Source organism: Micromys minutus (genome assembly GCF_963924665.1).
Source record: "Micromys minutus genome assembly, chromosome: 1".
Taxonomy (NCBI): Eukaryota; Metazoa; Chordata; class Mammalia; order Rodentia; family Muridae; genus Micromys; species Micromys minutus.
The window spans coordinates 64,007,606-64,024,716 of NC_137969.1; the positions used below are offsets into that span (position 1 = coordinate 64,007,606).

The 17,111-nt window shown below is 42.3% G+C and overlaps 1 protein-coding gene and 1 pseudogene across 2 annotated transcripts in view; one reads left to right on the forward strand and one right to left on the reverse strand.

The window, feature by feature from the left end:
* Window positions 1–17,111, forward strand: part of SMYD3 (SET and MYND domain containing 3) — a 522,821-nt gene that overhangs the window by 84,645 nt on the left and 421,065 nt on the right. The window contains exons 2-3 of the mRNA XM_080922774.1: window positions 6,237–6,300; window positions 16,284–16,391. Of these exons, the coding sequence (XP_080778900.1) occupies window positions 6,237–6,300; window positions 16,284–16,391 (172 nt within the window). The remainder of the gene's footprint in view (window positions 1–6,236; window positions 6,301–16,283; window positions 16,392–17,111) is intronic.
* Window positions 3,308–5,600, reverse strand: LOC308435325 (elongation factor 1-gamma-like; annotated as a pseudogene). The gene is made up of 2 exons: window positions 5,495–5,600; window positions 3,308–4,618 (listed from the first exon to the last, which is right to left on the reverse strand). The product of its transcript is annotated as an elongation factor 1-gamma-like (transcript).

Sequence of the window (17,111 nt, forward strand, 5' to 3'; positions counted from 1 at the left end):
GCTTCATACGTGGGATTTCTGGCAAGTCAGACAGGAGCTAAATTATTCAGTTACTCTGAGCCACAATGTTGTGTGCTAAGATGTGCTGGGAACGATGGGAGGGAGAGAGGGTGGGGGAGAGGGGCTGGTACTGGTCTCTGATCATCACCAGTGTTCTCAGCTTTCTCAGTTGCATTCACTAGTTCTTAGACACGAACACAAACACTCTCTGTAGTTGGGGATCTTTATTTCCAGGCACCAAAAATAACCTCTGAATGAGACAGACAAAGAGAGTATAAGGGGCTGAGTCTGAGGATGCAAGTCAGGGGTGTAGGCAGTCCTGTGGTCCCATCCTCTCCCCGATGTTGGCCTGCTGTTCTCGGACTGACTCCCTACACTCTGCACAGGTTAACTTTTTGAAGCTTTGGCTTCCTTTGGCTTACGGTCTGTTGGAAGGACAGCTTTTTACTCTTATTTCCTCCTATGATGCTATTGACTTAAGTCAGATCTCAGAGCCATTGGTGATTTTTTTCTGTTGACTTGTGTCTTGAGTTTTGTTGTAGATGTAGGTGGTAGTGGGAGAGGTGGTCAAGGTTGGAGAGACAGTTTCCTCGTAGCTGTTGTTTCTCAGCATTGCTTCTACATCCTGATGGAATCTTGGGTAGTATTTTCTTTCTTGTGTCATGTCTTAGTTAGGGTTTACTGCTGTGAGCAGGCACCATGACTAAAGCAACTCTTATAAGGACAGCATTTGACTGGGGCTGGCTTACAGGTTCAGAGGTTCAGCCCATTATCATCAAGGCTAGAATATGGCAGAATACAGGTAGGCAGAGCTGAGAGTTCTACATCTTCATCTGAAGGCTGCTAGCAGAATACTGGCTCCAAGGCAGCTAGGATGAGAGTCTTGTAACCCACATCCACAGTGACACATCTATTCCAACAGGGTCACAGCTCCAAATAGTGCCACTCCCTGGGATAAACATATACAAACTACAAGTAATTAATCCAGTCTGTTATAGTGTTATATACTATTTCATTTAAAACATTTCTCTTATGATTGTAGTTTTTACTCTTCTGTCCTCCTTGGTTTTCAATTATTATAAAATTTGTGGGTTTTTTTGGGGGGCTGACGTTGTTGTTTTTTATTTGTTTTTGAAATAGTGTCTCAGAAGTAATTCTCCTGCCTCTGCCTTCTGAGTGCTTAGATTACAGATGTACATCACTGTCTGGGTCTCATGTAAGTTTTTGATTGGCACATTTACCTCACTTAGTTTCAGTTTTTTTCCTTTTACTTGGACATTTAAAGTTAACATTTTCTGTGTTATTTAGTACAGGTTTAGGCATCTCCCTAATTATTTACTTAAAATATCTCTTCTGTTCTTCAGGCAACATAGAAGCTTGCCTCACCCAGAAGAGATTGTATTGGGTTTTTAAGAATTAATTTTTAGTTCCTCCATTGTTAGAGAAAATGACTGGTGTAACTGATTCTCACGAGTACTCTTAAAGAGTGGCCAGAAAATAAATACATGGGGGGGGGGGTGGCGCTGGAGAGATGGCTCAGCATTTAAGAGCACTGACTGCTCTTCCAGAGGTCCTGAGTTCAATCAGTAACCACATGGTGGCTCACAACCATCTGTAATGGGATCTGATGCCCCCTTCTGGCGTGCAGGTGTAATGCAGCACTCATGCATTAAACACACACACACACACACACACACACACACACACACACACACACACACACACACACAGAAAGAGTGGCAAGTTGGTGCTTGAAAAAGATTTGTGACAACACAGCCATATCATGCAGTTACTTTGTCCTTATTTGCTTGATCAGTAAATTTCCAGAAGACAGTCTCTGTGTGTGTGTGTTTCAAGATAGGGTTTTTCCTTGTAGCCTTGGCTGTCCTGGAATTCACTTTGTAACCAGGCTGGCCTTGAACTCATAGATCCACTAGGATTAAAGATGTGTGCCACCATGCCTGGCTTGACACTGTTTTAATAGTAATAGCTACTTCTTGCATGGTGGTTCCTATATTCCAGACTCTATTTTAAGGTCCTTTGTGAGTTGGTTATTTTTTTTTCCCCATAAAGGTCTATTGTTTGTACTCTGTGTTTTAAGACTTGATACATTTATTGCTGAATATATAGTGGCTGGTGCCTGGGGTCTTTTATCATTCCCCTTTGACCTCCTTTGTTCTTATGACTCCTTTAACCCTTTTCTGCCATTGATATGATTACATGGGCTTTTTAAAAAATATTATCTATTTATTTTATATAAGTACACTGTCGCTGTCTTCAGACACACCAGAAGAGGGCATCAGATCTCATTACAGATGGTTGTGAGCCACCATGTGGTTGCTGGGATTTGAACTCAGGTCCTCTGGAAGAGCAGTCAGTGCTCTTAGCCACTGAGCCAACAATCCAGCGGCATGTCCTTTTCTTTGAAGCACTAGTGGATTGAATCTTTATCCAGCTTTGATTACAAACAACAGTAGAAGGTAGCAGCTGATCAAGTTCTCTTTTCCAACAAGGCTGTTGTTACCTTTGCAGAGTCACATGACACGTGTCAGTCGAGTCATGCCTCCCAGATGGTTTATGCTATAGCATCTACTTTTCTTTTTTCTTTAAGACAGGGTCTCATATGTAGCTCTGTCTGTCCTGGAACTCACTATGAAGATGAGGCTGGTTTATCACAGGTATTCCTCCTCCCTCTGCCTCTACTGGGATTACAGGCATGCGACACCACACCCAAGTGGCCTGTACTTTTGATCTTTTGAAAATGTACTAAGCATTTCTGACGTGGACATAAAAATGCTGCTAGCTTTCTAGGGCTCCTTCAGTTTGGCACGAGTGAGTAGATGGACAGAAGTGGCACCATGCCCCGAACTGCAGCAAGGGCTCACATTGAGTCATTGTTTTCTCCTTGACCCCCGTCACACTCTGGCAGTTGGCGCTTTGGCCTGCCTTGACTGTCCACCACTCTGTCTTCTCCACTGGGCACCATTGATGTTACCAGGTTTATTTTAATTTTATGATTCAGCATTTAATGTCCAATTTTGTTGCTCAAATGCCTTGAAAAAAACAACTCTGATGTCTTTCAGTCTTAATCCTGCCTGTCTGAAGTAGGATTTAGTGGAGTTTCTAAATCATTTCTTAGCAGGATTATGTTATTAAGTTGGATAAGCTCAGGACCTAGGATGTATGACTTTGGGAGTCTTGGGAGATGACAAATAACCTTTTTTTTCTTCCATGTTCAGTTTCCTATAATGACCCCCATCTCCCTTGAAGGGTAGGTGCAGGCAGCTAGGTGACTGGCAAGACGTGTTCACTTGAAGATCTTGCCTTCATTGACGGCTTTGCCCACGGGCTGGAAGGCCCCCACCCAGGAAAAGTACCCTTGAAGCAGGGTCTGGGTCTCCTTGCCACCGGGATCCAGTTCCCACCATGTATACAACTCACACTCCACCTGCCAATCTGGACTTAGAGAAAAGGCCTCAGAAGACCCAAATGCCAGCAGTGGAGATGCTGTTGTTGGTTCCAAAGAGGATAACACTAGCAAAGGATAACACTTCCTCAGTTTGTTCAATCTCTGGAACATTCTAGTGATGTGGTTGCAACTCATGAAGGTCTAAGTGAGCTCTTTAGGGAAGCTATACTCAGCGTACCATAGGGACCAGTCATCTTTATCAAAGCGTTCCCCAAAATATGGCAGCGCCACAGAGAGGGTGTCCTCATTGGAGTACTTACACTTAAACTCATCTAACACAAGCGTACTCTTGGGCAGGTGAACAAAGGGTCCTTGGCCTTGGGCTCAGCAGCCAATGCCTGCTCACATTCATCCATCTCTTCCTCAGGAGCTGGGGCAGCTGTCTCTTTTTCCTCTTTCTGCTCAGCCTGAGGCTTCTGCTTTTCTTCTCATGTTCCTTTCCTTGGAGTATCCTTTTTAGGCTGGCTTTCTGAGAACTTCTTAGCATCAAACTGTGCCATCTTCTCAAACAACTTTTTATCCCACAAGATGGCCCTGAACTGGGGTTGGTTAATGCAAGTAAGGAACTGTCCATTGGTATTGGGGAAGGCTTGGTGAAAAGAAGGCTCTAAGACTTGTTTATAGAGCCACAACAGGGTGCAGACAACTGTGATGTCAGCCAGTGTCACTCACTCACCCACCAGAAAAGTCCTTGTCTTCAGGTGAGTGTCCAGCAGCCCCAGGATCTGCTTCACCTCCTCTTTTGCATTTTCAGTGGCCTGTTTGTTGTGGTGCATAATGCCCAAGGTGGGGAACACCCAGGTGCTAGCTGGAGGAACGATGTCACTGTCAGCAAAGCTCACCCACTGCACCACCTGAGTTGCTGCCATTGGTGTACTTCCCGGCAGCGCCTCCTAACGGCATTGCTCTCAAACACACAGAAACCGCCATCACCCTCAAATTCTGGAACCTTGCCGGCAGGAAATTTTCGGAGAAATTCAGGGGTACAGTTGGGTTGGCCAAAGTGGAAGTAGGGTGGTGTAGAGAGCACGTGGACTTGAGCCCCGCTGTACTGAGCAGAGATGACCCAGCCCTCCAGGGTCCCAGCTGCCTTGGTGATTCCGCAGAGAAAGGGGGTGGGGCTGTCAGTGCTGCCGCAGAGTAAGCAACCTTTATTAAAAGAAAACATTTAGAGCGTACAGAGTACAGTTTGAAGACCTACAACCAGATGATTGAAATCTTAAGCACTTTAAAATCTGAGACATTTTGAGTGTCCACATGATGGTAGAGAATCCAGCGCCCACCTTATATGTCAGGCAGCAGCCAAGCACAAGTGTGTTAAAAATTCAATTGCTTCAGGCTAGATGCACAAAGTATGCACAAGATGGAAATAAAGTTGATATTTAGAACTGGTTGCCATCTCTAAGACATATCATCATCTCAGTTAAAATATTGTGGTATCAGAAGACCAACTCAAAATTGGAAACACTCGTCCCATACATGTCAGCCGAGAGAAGTTCAATTGTCCACCAGGCGACGTATTTGACTTTGGATTCCCTATGGAGACAGGAACATTCCCTTGAAGACAGGCTGAATGTCTAGAGGAAAATATCTTTATACACAAACTAAATTCAGCTCAAGAAGAAAATCAGTGGTGATGCTGGTTACACAGCATGTGAGTGTTCTGCTGCTGCTGTCACCAGGGATCGAATATCAGACTGCAGACATTGGGCACTGAGCTTTGTCTGAATACTCCAGATGTGAGTGTTCTTAATGCCACTGAACTCTGTACTTACTCATGCTGAATATCTTTGTTGTCTGACTTTAGTTTGGGAGATGGAATTCTTCATCCTAGATAGAGAGAGCACTGGCCAGCCAAAGAAATGATTCCACCCAAGCCCTGCTTGCTGAGCCACTGAGTTTATTGAGGTGCTTTATAGGAACCCAGGTAACTAACTAACATGCAGCTACGATGTCAGCTTACCTACTACGTGCCCTGTGGACAGCTAATAGCACAGAGAAGTCCTACCTTATCCAACCATTTACTTACGTAGTGGTGAGTAGAGTTCTGGGGAGTGGATGAGTCTGACAGGGTCTCCTGGGTCTCATGTTGTCCTCCCTCTGGGTCTCTTGAGGGTCTTTTGTACGTCATCATAGCTGCTCTGCTTCATAATGGAGATGCTCATTATCAAACTGAGAGGAAATCGCTGTAATACAAGGATATACCACAGTCCAACCAAAGAGCATCACATGTGCAGATGTCTCACTTGGAAGGTGAATGAGGATGTTCATCCATTTAAAAATCCAGATCTTGGCTGTGTGTGTGTGTGTGTGTGTGTGTGTGTGTGTGTGTGGTGTGCCTTTGTGTGTGAGAGTGTGTGTGCATACATGCACATCTATGTAGCCATAGTGCCTGTCTATCTGTGCCTAGAAGCCAGAGGTCACCTTTATGTGTCTTCCTTTATTGTTCTCAACCTCACTTTGACACAAGCTCTCTCACTGCTCTTGGATGTCACTGTTTTGACTGGGCTGACCATGGCCAGCATGCAGTGGGATCCACATGCTCTTGCTAGCAGTGAGGATGTCCGTGCACATGGCCACACCTAGCTTCTGTGTAGGTGCTGAGATGCCAGACTCAGGTCCTCAGGCTCGTGCAGCAAACATCATTCCAGCTCCTAAAAGAAATCTAAGTCTTCAGGGGTCCGATGTGGGGAGTGAGCTGAGTGGTGTCTCCTTCTGCAGTCAGGCGGTTCTTACTGTCTAACCCAGAGCTACTTGTTCTTAACAGGAAGGAGAAGCTCATGCGGTGTTCTCAATGCCGAATTGCCAAATACTGCAGTGCCAAGTGTCAGGTAAGACTATCGAGCTATTCAGTGAAAGCTTCAAACCCTCCTCCTGCTGTGTCCTGTGTGTCTGTTCTCCACCAAACCCGCATCTATTTCTTCTTTCCTTTCACCCTTTTAAAAGACAAAAATGAAACAGTGATTCTTTTAGCTTGTTATTTTTCTTTTAGTTTTAAATTTGGTATTTGTACAACTTGAATAGGTTTTGTCAAGGTAGGTAGGTGTGGGGGGGGGGGGAGACAGAGACAGAGAAAGACACAGAGAGAGAGAGACAGAGAGAGGGAGAGGTGGCACATTAATCAAAGCCAGATATTCGTTGACCATTTCTACCCCAACACAACCTTCTAATTGCCCTGTTAGCTATGAATCCAATGGATTAGTTCACTGATGACATTAGTGCCTTCATTTTCCAAGCACCTATCAATAGCACCGACTGTGGACCAAACCTTTCTTTTCATATTCCTATATGTGGTGGTTCATTTCAGTTTGGAAGCATCACACTATTCATTGTTAAGGTTTCTATGCAGGCATATCTAAAGATTATGTATGTTTATAAAAACAGATACAGGTTGTTTTGCTACAGGTTCTTCTATGCCTTCATTTCTTTTTTATATTCAGATATTATTTTGTATTGCCTGATACATATATAACATATTACATGATCATAATTTCCTCATTAATGAATGTTTAGATTTCCCCCAAATTAGGTATTATTAATAATATATCTGACATTATTTTGGTAATTTTGTATAATTCTAAAATTTAATTTAATGATAAATTTCTAATCTTTTTTTTCAGCAAAAACATACACACTTTGAATTTTTAAAGATAATGCCAAATTGCCTTCTTAGAGATTAAATTAATTTGTAATGAATATGGTTGTTAAAAATCTTTGGAATTCTTTTAAGAATGTATAATTAACATTCAACATGACCTTTTCTTTAAATCTTTTGATTAATCATTTAATAAGAGGTATAATTATGCTCTAATGAATTGTATCATTAAAAAGTTTAATTGAAACTTTTGTGTCTGTGTGGTCCCATGCTCATTCTTACTTTGAGATGTGCGTGTGTTTGCTTGTGTGTTTATGTGCACAGACACTCATGTGGTATGTGCTGTGTTCACTCGTGTGTTCATGTGCACAAGCACTCACATGGAGTTCTTGTTTTTATTCATGACCATTTTTCTCAGGAGTTTTTTTGCCATCTTATTTTTATCCTTTGAAATTAGTTTATTCGGAATGCAAAAAAACCGATTTTAATGGGGGAAAAAAAAAATCCATGTTCGAAAACGTCAGAGCATCCAAGTCTCAAAGTTACGTCTGCTACTTTCTAATTAAGTAATTTCGTAGGAAACACAAGGCTAAGCCTCAGTTTCTGAGTCTGCACCTATGAGAGCTAATATCTGACACACATCTGCTGTGTGTAGGCTCGGTTTTTAAGAATTTTGTGTAAATTAGCTGCAGGTGACACACTCATTTTACCTGTAATGAAATAGCTCAGAAAAGCAAACACATTGTTTGTATTTCATCATTGATATATTCTGGATTTTGGGAAATAAATGTACATAAAATTTTCAGATTTTGTATTTACCTTGTAAATGTTAGTTTTATTCTTGCTGTAACATTCTGATTATATCTGCTTTTTTTCTATTATCTATTGTATTTGTCCTTTGTTTCTTGGCTACCTGCTTTCACTATAATGCTTGGTACATGCCCAGAAAGATTTTTATCCCCTAGATAAAAAAATCCCTTCACCTGCTTTATATTGTGTTCAGAGGACACAGGATGGAAACATTTTAAAGTTAAAATCAAGAGCTGAGGGGATGGTTCAGTGGGTGAAGCGTGTGCTGGGCACACTCAGCACCTGAGTTCAGACCAGCAGATGTGGAAGTATGTAACTGTAACCCGAAACGTTGTGGGAGTGGAGACAACAGGCAGATCTCTGAAGCTCTTTGGCCAGCCAGCCTAGCTGGAATCTATGAACTTCAGGCTCAGGGAGGGATGTCTCCAAAAATAATGGTGGAGAGCAATCAAGGGGAAATGGTCTGTTTCCACCTTGGCCCTCCACATATATGTGCACATACATGTATGCATATCTTCACACACAAGCATATGTCTTACATAGGAACAGTGCACACACACACACACACACACACACACACACACACAAAGGGAGAGAGAGAGAACTTCAACATATTCCTGATATAATAGAAATGTTAAAAATATTTATTATTAATCATTTTATTTTTAACACCAAATATTTTGTCATGAGATCTCAGCTTTCTCATATAAGATCATTAACAGTAACTACAATAAAAGTCAGAGGGGGGGGGGGACAGAGAAAACAAATGCATGCCTTTCTCACAAGATAAATCATAGAAAGTCTATTTTGTGGTTATATTTCAACCTATCCCTACCCCCCTGGTGAATGGGGCTTTATGTCTGCAGATGTCTGTCTGGTCAGGTGCAGTGTGTACAGAAATGATGAATTATATTATTTGACATACATCTTTTGGAAACTTCATTTCTAATCTCAGCTGCCCAAGCCTTTATTTTTTCCTTTTTCCCCATTTCTACAAATATATTTTCTCTGAGGCTACTTTCTCCAGTTGGAATGATACATAGAGAGAAGAAAAAAAAAAAAAAAAACCATTATCTGATTAGAAGAAGTAGCAGGAGTTTGGCGTGTGGGTATGCCACTTTGGTTCATCTTAGCGCATATATTTTATTACATATATCAGTCACTGTAGCATCAATAACAGTGTTGTGGTGAGATATAATGTGCAAGGTAATGGGAAAATAGCCAGTAAGATGAAATATACGGTGCCAGCGAGAATATATGTTTGTGTGTGTGTGTGTGTGTGGGGGGGGGATTCGTGGGTACAGAGGTGGGAGTCAAAGGTTGGCCGGAACATATGCATTTAAACTGCTCCAGTTAACCACCCCTTAAGGTATGGAGCTAAATGCTGTAATTATTGTGGATACCTATAAAGCTGCCCAGAATTAAACTGACAAACTGAGCTATGAGGACAATGAACAACACTGAGCAGGAGGTAGGAGCAAGTGGAATGGAGACTGACGTAGTAAATGTGACTCTGTAGTAGAGAAATGCATTTGTCTCACAGGGACTCGACCTGCCAGTAGCTGAGCCTTTTGTGTGGGCCTGTGGTATTAGCACTCTGTCTGAGAAAGGTTTGGGGGGCCATTTTTCAGGGGGCAACATATTCTTCCTGCTCAAAGAATGCTGTCGTTGCCATCAGCACATACATCTCATTTTTAAACATAAAACACAAGAACGTATTTTCATTGTAGAAATTAAGGTACGGGAATGAGACAGTGGATGTCCTCTCCCTTTACTTCTGTTTTTTAGAGATAGCATTTTTTTTTTGTGCATGCAGTAGGCTGCGAAGCCAGTTGCTCCATGTTTCTTATACACTCGTTCATTCCGTCCACCCACTACCCACGGCTGTGCACACAGTGTTCCTGACCCTGACAAGATTTGTTTATTCCTCTGGTGGCTTTGAGCTCCTGCCTGTGTCTGGCGGTGGGATATCCATCATGTTATTTCCTAGAGTGGGAACCGTCTCCTCATTGACATAATGGACCATCCCAGATGATCCGGAGACCGACAAGGAAGAACAGGCTGTTTTCTTCCTAGGAACTGTTCAAAATGTAAAGCTGGTCACATGTTGACAGCTAATGAATCAATCTCAAGCAAGCTCTCCAAGTATGATTTTGCCTTTTCTGGACTTAGTTTGACTTCTGATATTTACACTTCTAATGGAATTCATTGCTAAACAAATCACATGACCAGATTCTAGATCACATTTCCGATTATGATCTTGTGAAAGGCGCTACGTTTGCATAGAGAGATTCTATTTCATATTAACAATTATATATCTTCTTACACGCATGATTCATGTTTCTGGGTCAGCATTTTGTGTGTAGTTATCAAATGATTTGATTTATTTTTCTGGTAGAAAACTCTTCCTATGTCAGTAAACCTTTCACAGGGTAATTTTATCAGTTTTTTTTTTTCAATACCGTACATACTCCAATGGGGGCTACTAAAGAATGCTAAGCCTCTTTATTTTAGGAGTAGCTGGGTTTCAGATCTCAGGCTGATAGGATTTGCAGAGTTGATTTTTTTGTTTTGTTTGTTTTTTGAAACACGGTTTCTCTGTATAGCATGGGCTGTCTTGGATTCACTCTGTAGATCAGGCTGGCCTTGAACTCAAAGAGATCCACCTGCCTCTGCCTCTAGAACACTGGGACCAAAGGTGTGCGCCACCAACACCCAGCTGGATTTGCAGAGTTTCATTTTCGGTCCCTCATGACAACCTCACTGGTCCCTGGAGACCATTGGCATTCACAGTGATTCTTGTTATACTGTATCAGGGTCTGTCACATCTGTTACTGTTTTCTGTTTCTTGTGCCTTTCCTAGTTTGGCCTTTCATCATTTTCCTGCCTTTTGTGGTCTTTCATTAAACATTTTCTTCGCAGAGATCCCATTTCTCTTCTTCCCTGTGCTTTTAGTTTTCTGAGATAGGGACTTCCTATGTGGCCCACACTGGCTTCGATTCGTACATCCCAAGATAGCGTAACTAAGACTTTCCTGCAATAGCCTCTGAGGACTTGGATGACAGGCATATGTCACATGCCCCCATTCATGGAAAGCGCCTGTCAGTGTAAGAGTCAGACCACCTAGAAGACTGTAGTGGTCTAGAAGGCCTTAGCATCATATTTAAACTGGACTTTACACCTTAACTCTTCATTGCTTAGCCTAAATCATGCCAGTAGTAGGGCGATATTTTAAGACACATAAGCAATATGGGCTTTTGTTTACCTCCTTCTGTCCCCCACCCCAATACGGCCCAGTCATGGTTTAGTCTCCTTCTCTATCAGCTACACAGCCTTTCATGTGGAGTCTTCCAGTGGTAGAGTAGCCTGTCTCAGACTTGGCTGTGGTACTCCTGGTGCTTCTCCCGAACTGCTTCTGCACCCCTTCTTTTTTACCATCATTTGGACTTCCTGATGTGGGCAAGCCACCCCAGCAGTGGTGATTTTGGGAATTAGACTCAGCAGTTACTTGTGTCAGGGAAGTAAAATGCTCTTTATACTAGGTTAACATAGAACCTGCTGTTGATATTTTGGTTAACCCAGCATAGAGATTTCTGCTGTGCTTAGAAATCCGTGGAAGAGTCTAATTTATTTTATGCATCCCACAGCATCGACCCTATTGTTATGGTCTCTCCATAGATCATGATTTGGCAATGTTTTCTCCACGAAGGGCTGTGTGATAAATACTCTTGGCCGTATGACTTGGTGGAGACCTTTCTCATCTCTGTATTAGCATGAAGAGAGTGAGAGTGACTATATTCTAGTCTAACGTCCCAAATATGTGGCTAGAGAGATTTGACTTACACAGGTTGTAGTTTTCTGAACCCTGTAATGGATGACAGTGACTTACTCTGGGACCCTGGTGTTTTTTTTTTTTTTTTTTTTTTTTTTTTGCCTCATATTATATGGTTTTTGGCTAACCAAGATATTATGATTGCTAAAGATGTAATGACTTAGCTGTTTTATTTTGTGGTAACTTAGTGCCCTGTGGACATTCCTAGCTTCCTCATTTCTTCTTCATCTAGGGCCTTGTTTTTCTCCTTTGAGTAGGGTCAATGGGAGGGGCTCTTGCTGTGTTTGGATATGTGTGCTGTGAACATTGAAGTGAGAAAACTGTGCTGCTCTTGAGAGACCAGACCAACTCCATCTTGGGTTCAGGCGCCCTCTTAAGAGAACCTGACCTAAGGTTAAACTAGAGTTATCCAACAAGATTACTCCCTGACTAGCCTGTGCCTAACACTAGTTTACAAGTCACTCCCTAACAACCACCAATCAGGAGGAAAGCAGAAGTTGAGTCTATGGTTTGACTCCCAGCACCAGCCAATTAAGCTAAAGGGTAATAATAGCCCCCCAGGCATATGTGTGCTAAGCTGGACACCTCCTTGCTTGTTTGCTCGCCTCTATAAATCTTGCTTGAAACTGGGCTGGGAGGCTTTACCCTTCCGTCCTGCCGTGCAGTGCAATCGGATCCTTGGTGTCTTTTGGGGTTCAGGGACACTTTGAACGGGCACAGCACACTGTCACCGAATCTCCTGCGCTCTCAAAAGAAACCTTTATGCAAGAATTTGATCGATGCCCTTCAGTTTTCGCTGTTAGACAGCCTGCTCCACATCTACTTTACATTCCCAGATTCCAGCTTTGGGGACCTGTGGTCCAACCTTGGGCCTTTTCAAGCACAGAGGTAGAGCTAACACTCACTTTTGCTACCAAGTACTCTTAAGCTGAATGCAAATTTTCAACTCTCCTTGTCTGCAGATTGCAGGGAAAATCACCTACTTTGAGTTTTGCTCTTAGGGACCCCTTGTGGTGAGTGGTGTAAGGCATTCATTGAATGCCTTACAGTGATTTAAAATAGTCCAGAGGCTGGGGAAATAACCTATGGTTGAAGGCATTTACTGCCAAACCTGATGCCTGAGAGCTACATGGTGGATAGTCAGAACAAACGCCTGCAAGCTGTCTGTTCTTTGGCCTCCACACATCCACCGTGGGCACGTGCACACATCTATACGTACACAGGTGCACAATACTTTAACAAGTAAATGTAATAGAGTTCCGATATCCATTTTTTACTCATGAACAGACACAGCTTCTAGGGTACTTCCTAGGGCATTTAAGCAGATAAGGTATTTCTACATGTGTTTGGTTCATGTAGGGTTGGTTATTCTAGGCTTGAGAATTTTAGCCTTTTTCAGACCCACATTTTATGATAATTATGTTTATTGCCCCCTCTACTATATTGAAATGAAATTATATAGGTAATGCAGTCTACCTAAGTTTGTATATCTGTTATTATTTACTCTAGCTTCCTTTTTTTTTTTTTTTGAAAGCAGGGTTTCTCTGTGTAGCCTGAGCTGTCCTAGAACTTGTTGTATAGACCAGACTGGTTTTAAACTCAGAGATTGGCCTGCCTCTGCTTTCTGAGTGCTGAGATCAAAGGTGTGCCCTACCGCACCAAATTTGTATGTTTATAAGGGGAAAGAAAATGAAGACTAACAAAAATAACGTGTCTTGCTATGTGAGTAGTTAGCCACGACCAGACTGGAAGTCATCATTAATTTATGCTGATGCAAATACACAGAGCCCCTGTGCTAAGGAAGAGCAGATGTATACTGGGAAGTCTGCTGGACTGGCAACTCTGAGGAAGCGGGAGCTATGGTCCAGCTGGTCCAGCTTTGTAAAACATTGACTAACTTTAGGAAGAGTCTCAGTCTTCCCTCGACTCGACAATGTCAAAGTTCAGTGCTGTAAGGACGATGCAAAAACAAGCAAACCAAGGTCTAGTTCTAGGCTGAGCCAATTAGAAGCACATTCTTACCTTCACAGTGTATCTGAAGGACTTGTGTTGCCTTCGGGATTAGCTTTTCTCTTGTGGAAGCGTCCTCCATGGGAGGTCTGGATCCTCATTTTCTGCTAATTAAATGTCCGTCATGCACCGCAATATCACACCAAATTAAAGTAACAGTTTCCAGGGCAACCTTCTTTAATATTGGTACTGTCCTCATTGGGAACTTCTCAGGTGATTAATTTTTAACAGTTGTAAGTACTGTAAGAGTCACAGAGACTTGTTTTGTTTTGTTTTTTGTTTTTTGTTTTGTTTTTGAAAATTATTTTTTGAGTCCAGAATGCCCTGACACATGGCATTCCAGCGCAGATTTGGATTTTCTTTTCTCATCCGAAACTCAAATCTCCTGTTGTCTTTGCTTCATAGCATGACGCTTGCTTTCCCTTTATCGCCCAAGATACTTTGTGCTTGTTGTATAGCGTTGTTAATTTTGATTTATGAGAACAGAAAACATCCCAGTCAGTGTTGTGAACAAACTTAATTGTATTCTTGGTTGGCAGTAGAGGGAGAGTATAGGAGAATTTGCCATCATTTGAGAAACCGGTGGACATTGAAGTCCAATGTGCCATCGAGGGCCCAACTAAGGTGAGTTTGTAGAGGGAGGGTAGTGCCAGTGTTTCTGAGTGTCTTAGCACATGGCACTGCTTAATAGACTCACTGGTAGGCTTATATTTGTAAACTTACTGGTAAAGAGTCCAAGCAGCAGGTCTGAGAAAACTTTGTTTTAAAAACCGAGTTTTTAATCATTGTGATTAGAAGAAATGGAGTACAGAGAAACTTCCATCTGAAAGGAAACAGTTCCAAGTGGTATGATCGTGTTCTGTGTTTATGACTAATGGCTTGATCCTGCTTTTGGATGGATGAAAAACGGTGACCATCTACGATCCTCTAAAACCAGTGGGAAGATAAGCATGATGCTCGCTATTCTCACGGAATGACTCACGAGTAGAACCAAGGACCGCCTTTCCTACTGTCTGTTTATTCTTTAGACAGAGAACTGTTAATTATGCTAAAGACCAGATGTTACTTTTGACGAGAATTCTCTAATTTATTTAAACCAGTGCTGCCTAACTGGTTAATTGGCCACCTTCTGAGATGTGATTGGCTGCCAAGAGTCTGAGCTGATCATAACTAGTTGTATTATTATTATTATTATCATCATCATCATCATCATCATTCATTACATCCTCATTGCACTCTCTCCTCCCTCCACAAAGAGCAAGCTTCCTATGAACGTCTACCAAATACAGTATAACACGTTACAATAAGACTAGACACAAACCTTTGTATCAAGGCAGGATGAGGCAACCCAGGGTTGAAGATGTGTGCCAACCTATTTCTTACTTAACATTTATTATCTCATGAAGCACAACTAGACTTGGACTCATTATGTAGTCAAGATGGCCCTAAATTCCTAATCTGTCTTCTTCAGCCTCGTGAGTGCCTGGCTGTTTTCTTTTTGGTCCACCCCCCCCAACCCCCCACCTTCTTTCGCCTTTCCCTCCCCTTGGTGGCAGTAGGGCTTGAGCCAGGGCTGCTTCATGCTCAGCTCCTTCTCACACTTCTAGTCCCGCTGAGATGTGAGTGAGGTGTAAGCATGGAATGAAGGATGACGGAGCGTGGCCATCATGGTCCTGAGTGGAGTGGATAGTGAAGGTGGTGAGCTTGCAAACAGTGTTTCCCTAACCCCGGGTTCCTAGCAGGCTGGCCAGGCTGACAGAGGAAGTCTTTTATCACAACAGAACACAATCTGAGTTAGATGTATAATTTTTATGTGTGGGGCATCAGATATGTCTGCGGTGGAACTTAAGAGACATTTGCTCTGGCTGTTGTCCTGTCCTTGGGGTTCTCACCCTTCTCTTTAGCCCACTGAGGCCTAGCTCCCTGACCTAGCTGTTCTCTCCAGCAGATTAGAACATTTGTCTTCCAAACTACATACTTTTATGAAAAGGGATCTTTTATAATTAAGCCAGGACATAAGTATGACCTCATACTGTCCTTAGCAGACAGGATATTTATGGTTTAGCTCCTTTCCCAGATACCTTTGAGGGCAACATGTAGTCTTTATAGTTTTGAATCTATTGGCCCACTTGGTATATCTGACTTTTTACAGCAAAACTCACAGTGCTAGCTTCTCTGTTTGGATTTCCCCTAGCCCCATAATATACTTTTCTAGCTTTGGGTGATTCTTTCTTTACAATACTGTCATATACATTACCAAATACTGAGTTTAAGTATTAAGAAAGGCCCACTGGTTCTTACTGTAGAGTCTCCCAGCCTTATAATGACCAGAGCACAATTTAAAGGACAGCGTGAAGCCAAGGTGTTTGTGCCTTTGTGCAATGGCTACTTTCCTGACAAAGACTAAATTCTGGATCATATGCAGTGTTACAAAATGAATTTTGCATTTTACGGTTCTATTTTTCCTGTTGAAAATAAATTAACGTTGATGATTCTCAGTGTTCAAAACTGGTTGGAATGAAGGTTGACTCTCCTCTCTGATGCCCTTCCCTCTCTTGTCTTCACAGAAAAAAGCTTGGCCGGACCACAAGCGGGAATGCAAATGTCTTAAAAGCTGCAAGCCCAGGTATCCACCAGACTCTGTGAGACTTCTGGGCAGGGTTATTGTCAAACTGGTGAGTAACATCATGAAAGGTGCCTGGGTTTGATCTGATAAAAGCAGTTGCTGTTCCTGTTCACATTTAAGGCTGGGGCTGCACTCCTGTGAAGGTGGATCATCCCAGGCAGTGGGCGAAGATAAGAAATTCCTATTAGTCATTCCCTTGATGGCCGTGAGGTGCACAGTCCCTATCAATAGAGGCAGCACAATCTCTTTCTTGAATAGAGTCTTGAGGTGACGGATATTAGCAACTAGTAGTCACTATGTTTCCTCCGTAACTTTTTTCTCAGGAATGCACTGCATGTATGTGGGAACCTTCATTGTCTTTTCAAATGAGGACATAATTAGATAATAATATATTAAATTGACAATATCTTCCTCCTCCTCCTCTTCTCCCTCTTCCTCTCTCTTCTAAAAGAGACAGGATTTATGATTTCCACAGTCCTGTCCCCTATAATACAGCAGAATCTGGAACCCTACCCTGAGGAAGCTTCTAGAGTTTTCCCCGAGGGTTGTAGTATAAAACATCTCTGATTATTGCAGGGTTAACTTGGTTTCTTCACTTACTGACTTTCGAATTTTTGTTTTCCTTTTTCTTCACTTCAAACTTTGGGACTGTGACAGTGTGCAGTGTGGGACCTTCTTATAAAGGAGTTTTTTTTTTTGGAGAAAAACTGCTCAGGTGAAGTTGCAAATTAGATTTTAAAATTGTTACTAAGCAGTTTCAAAAAAGTGT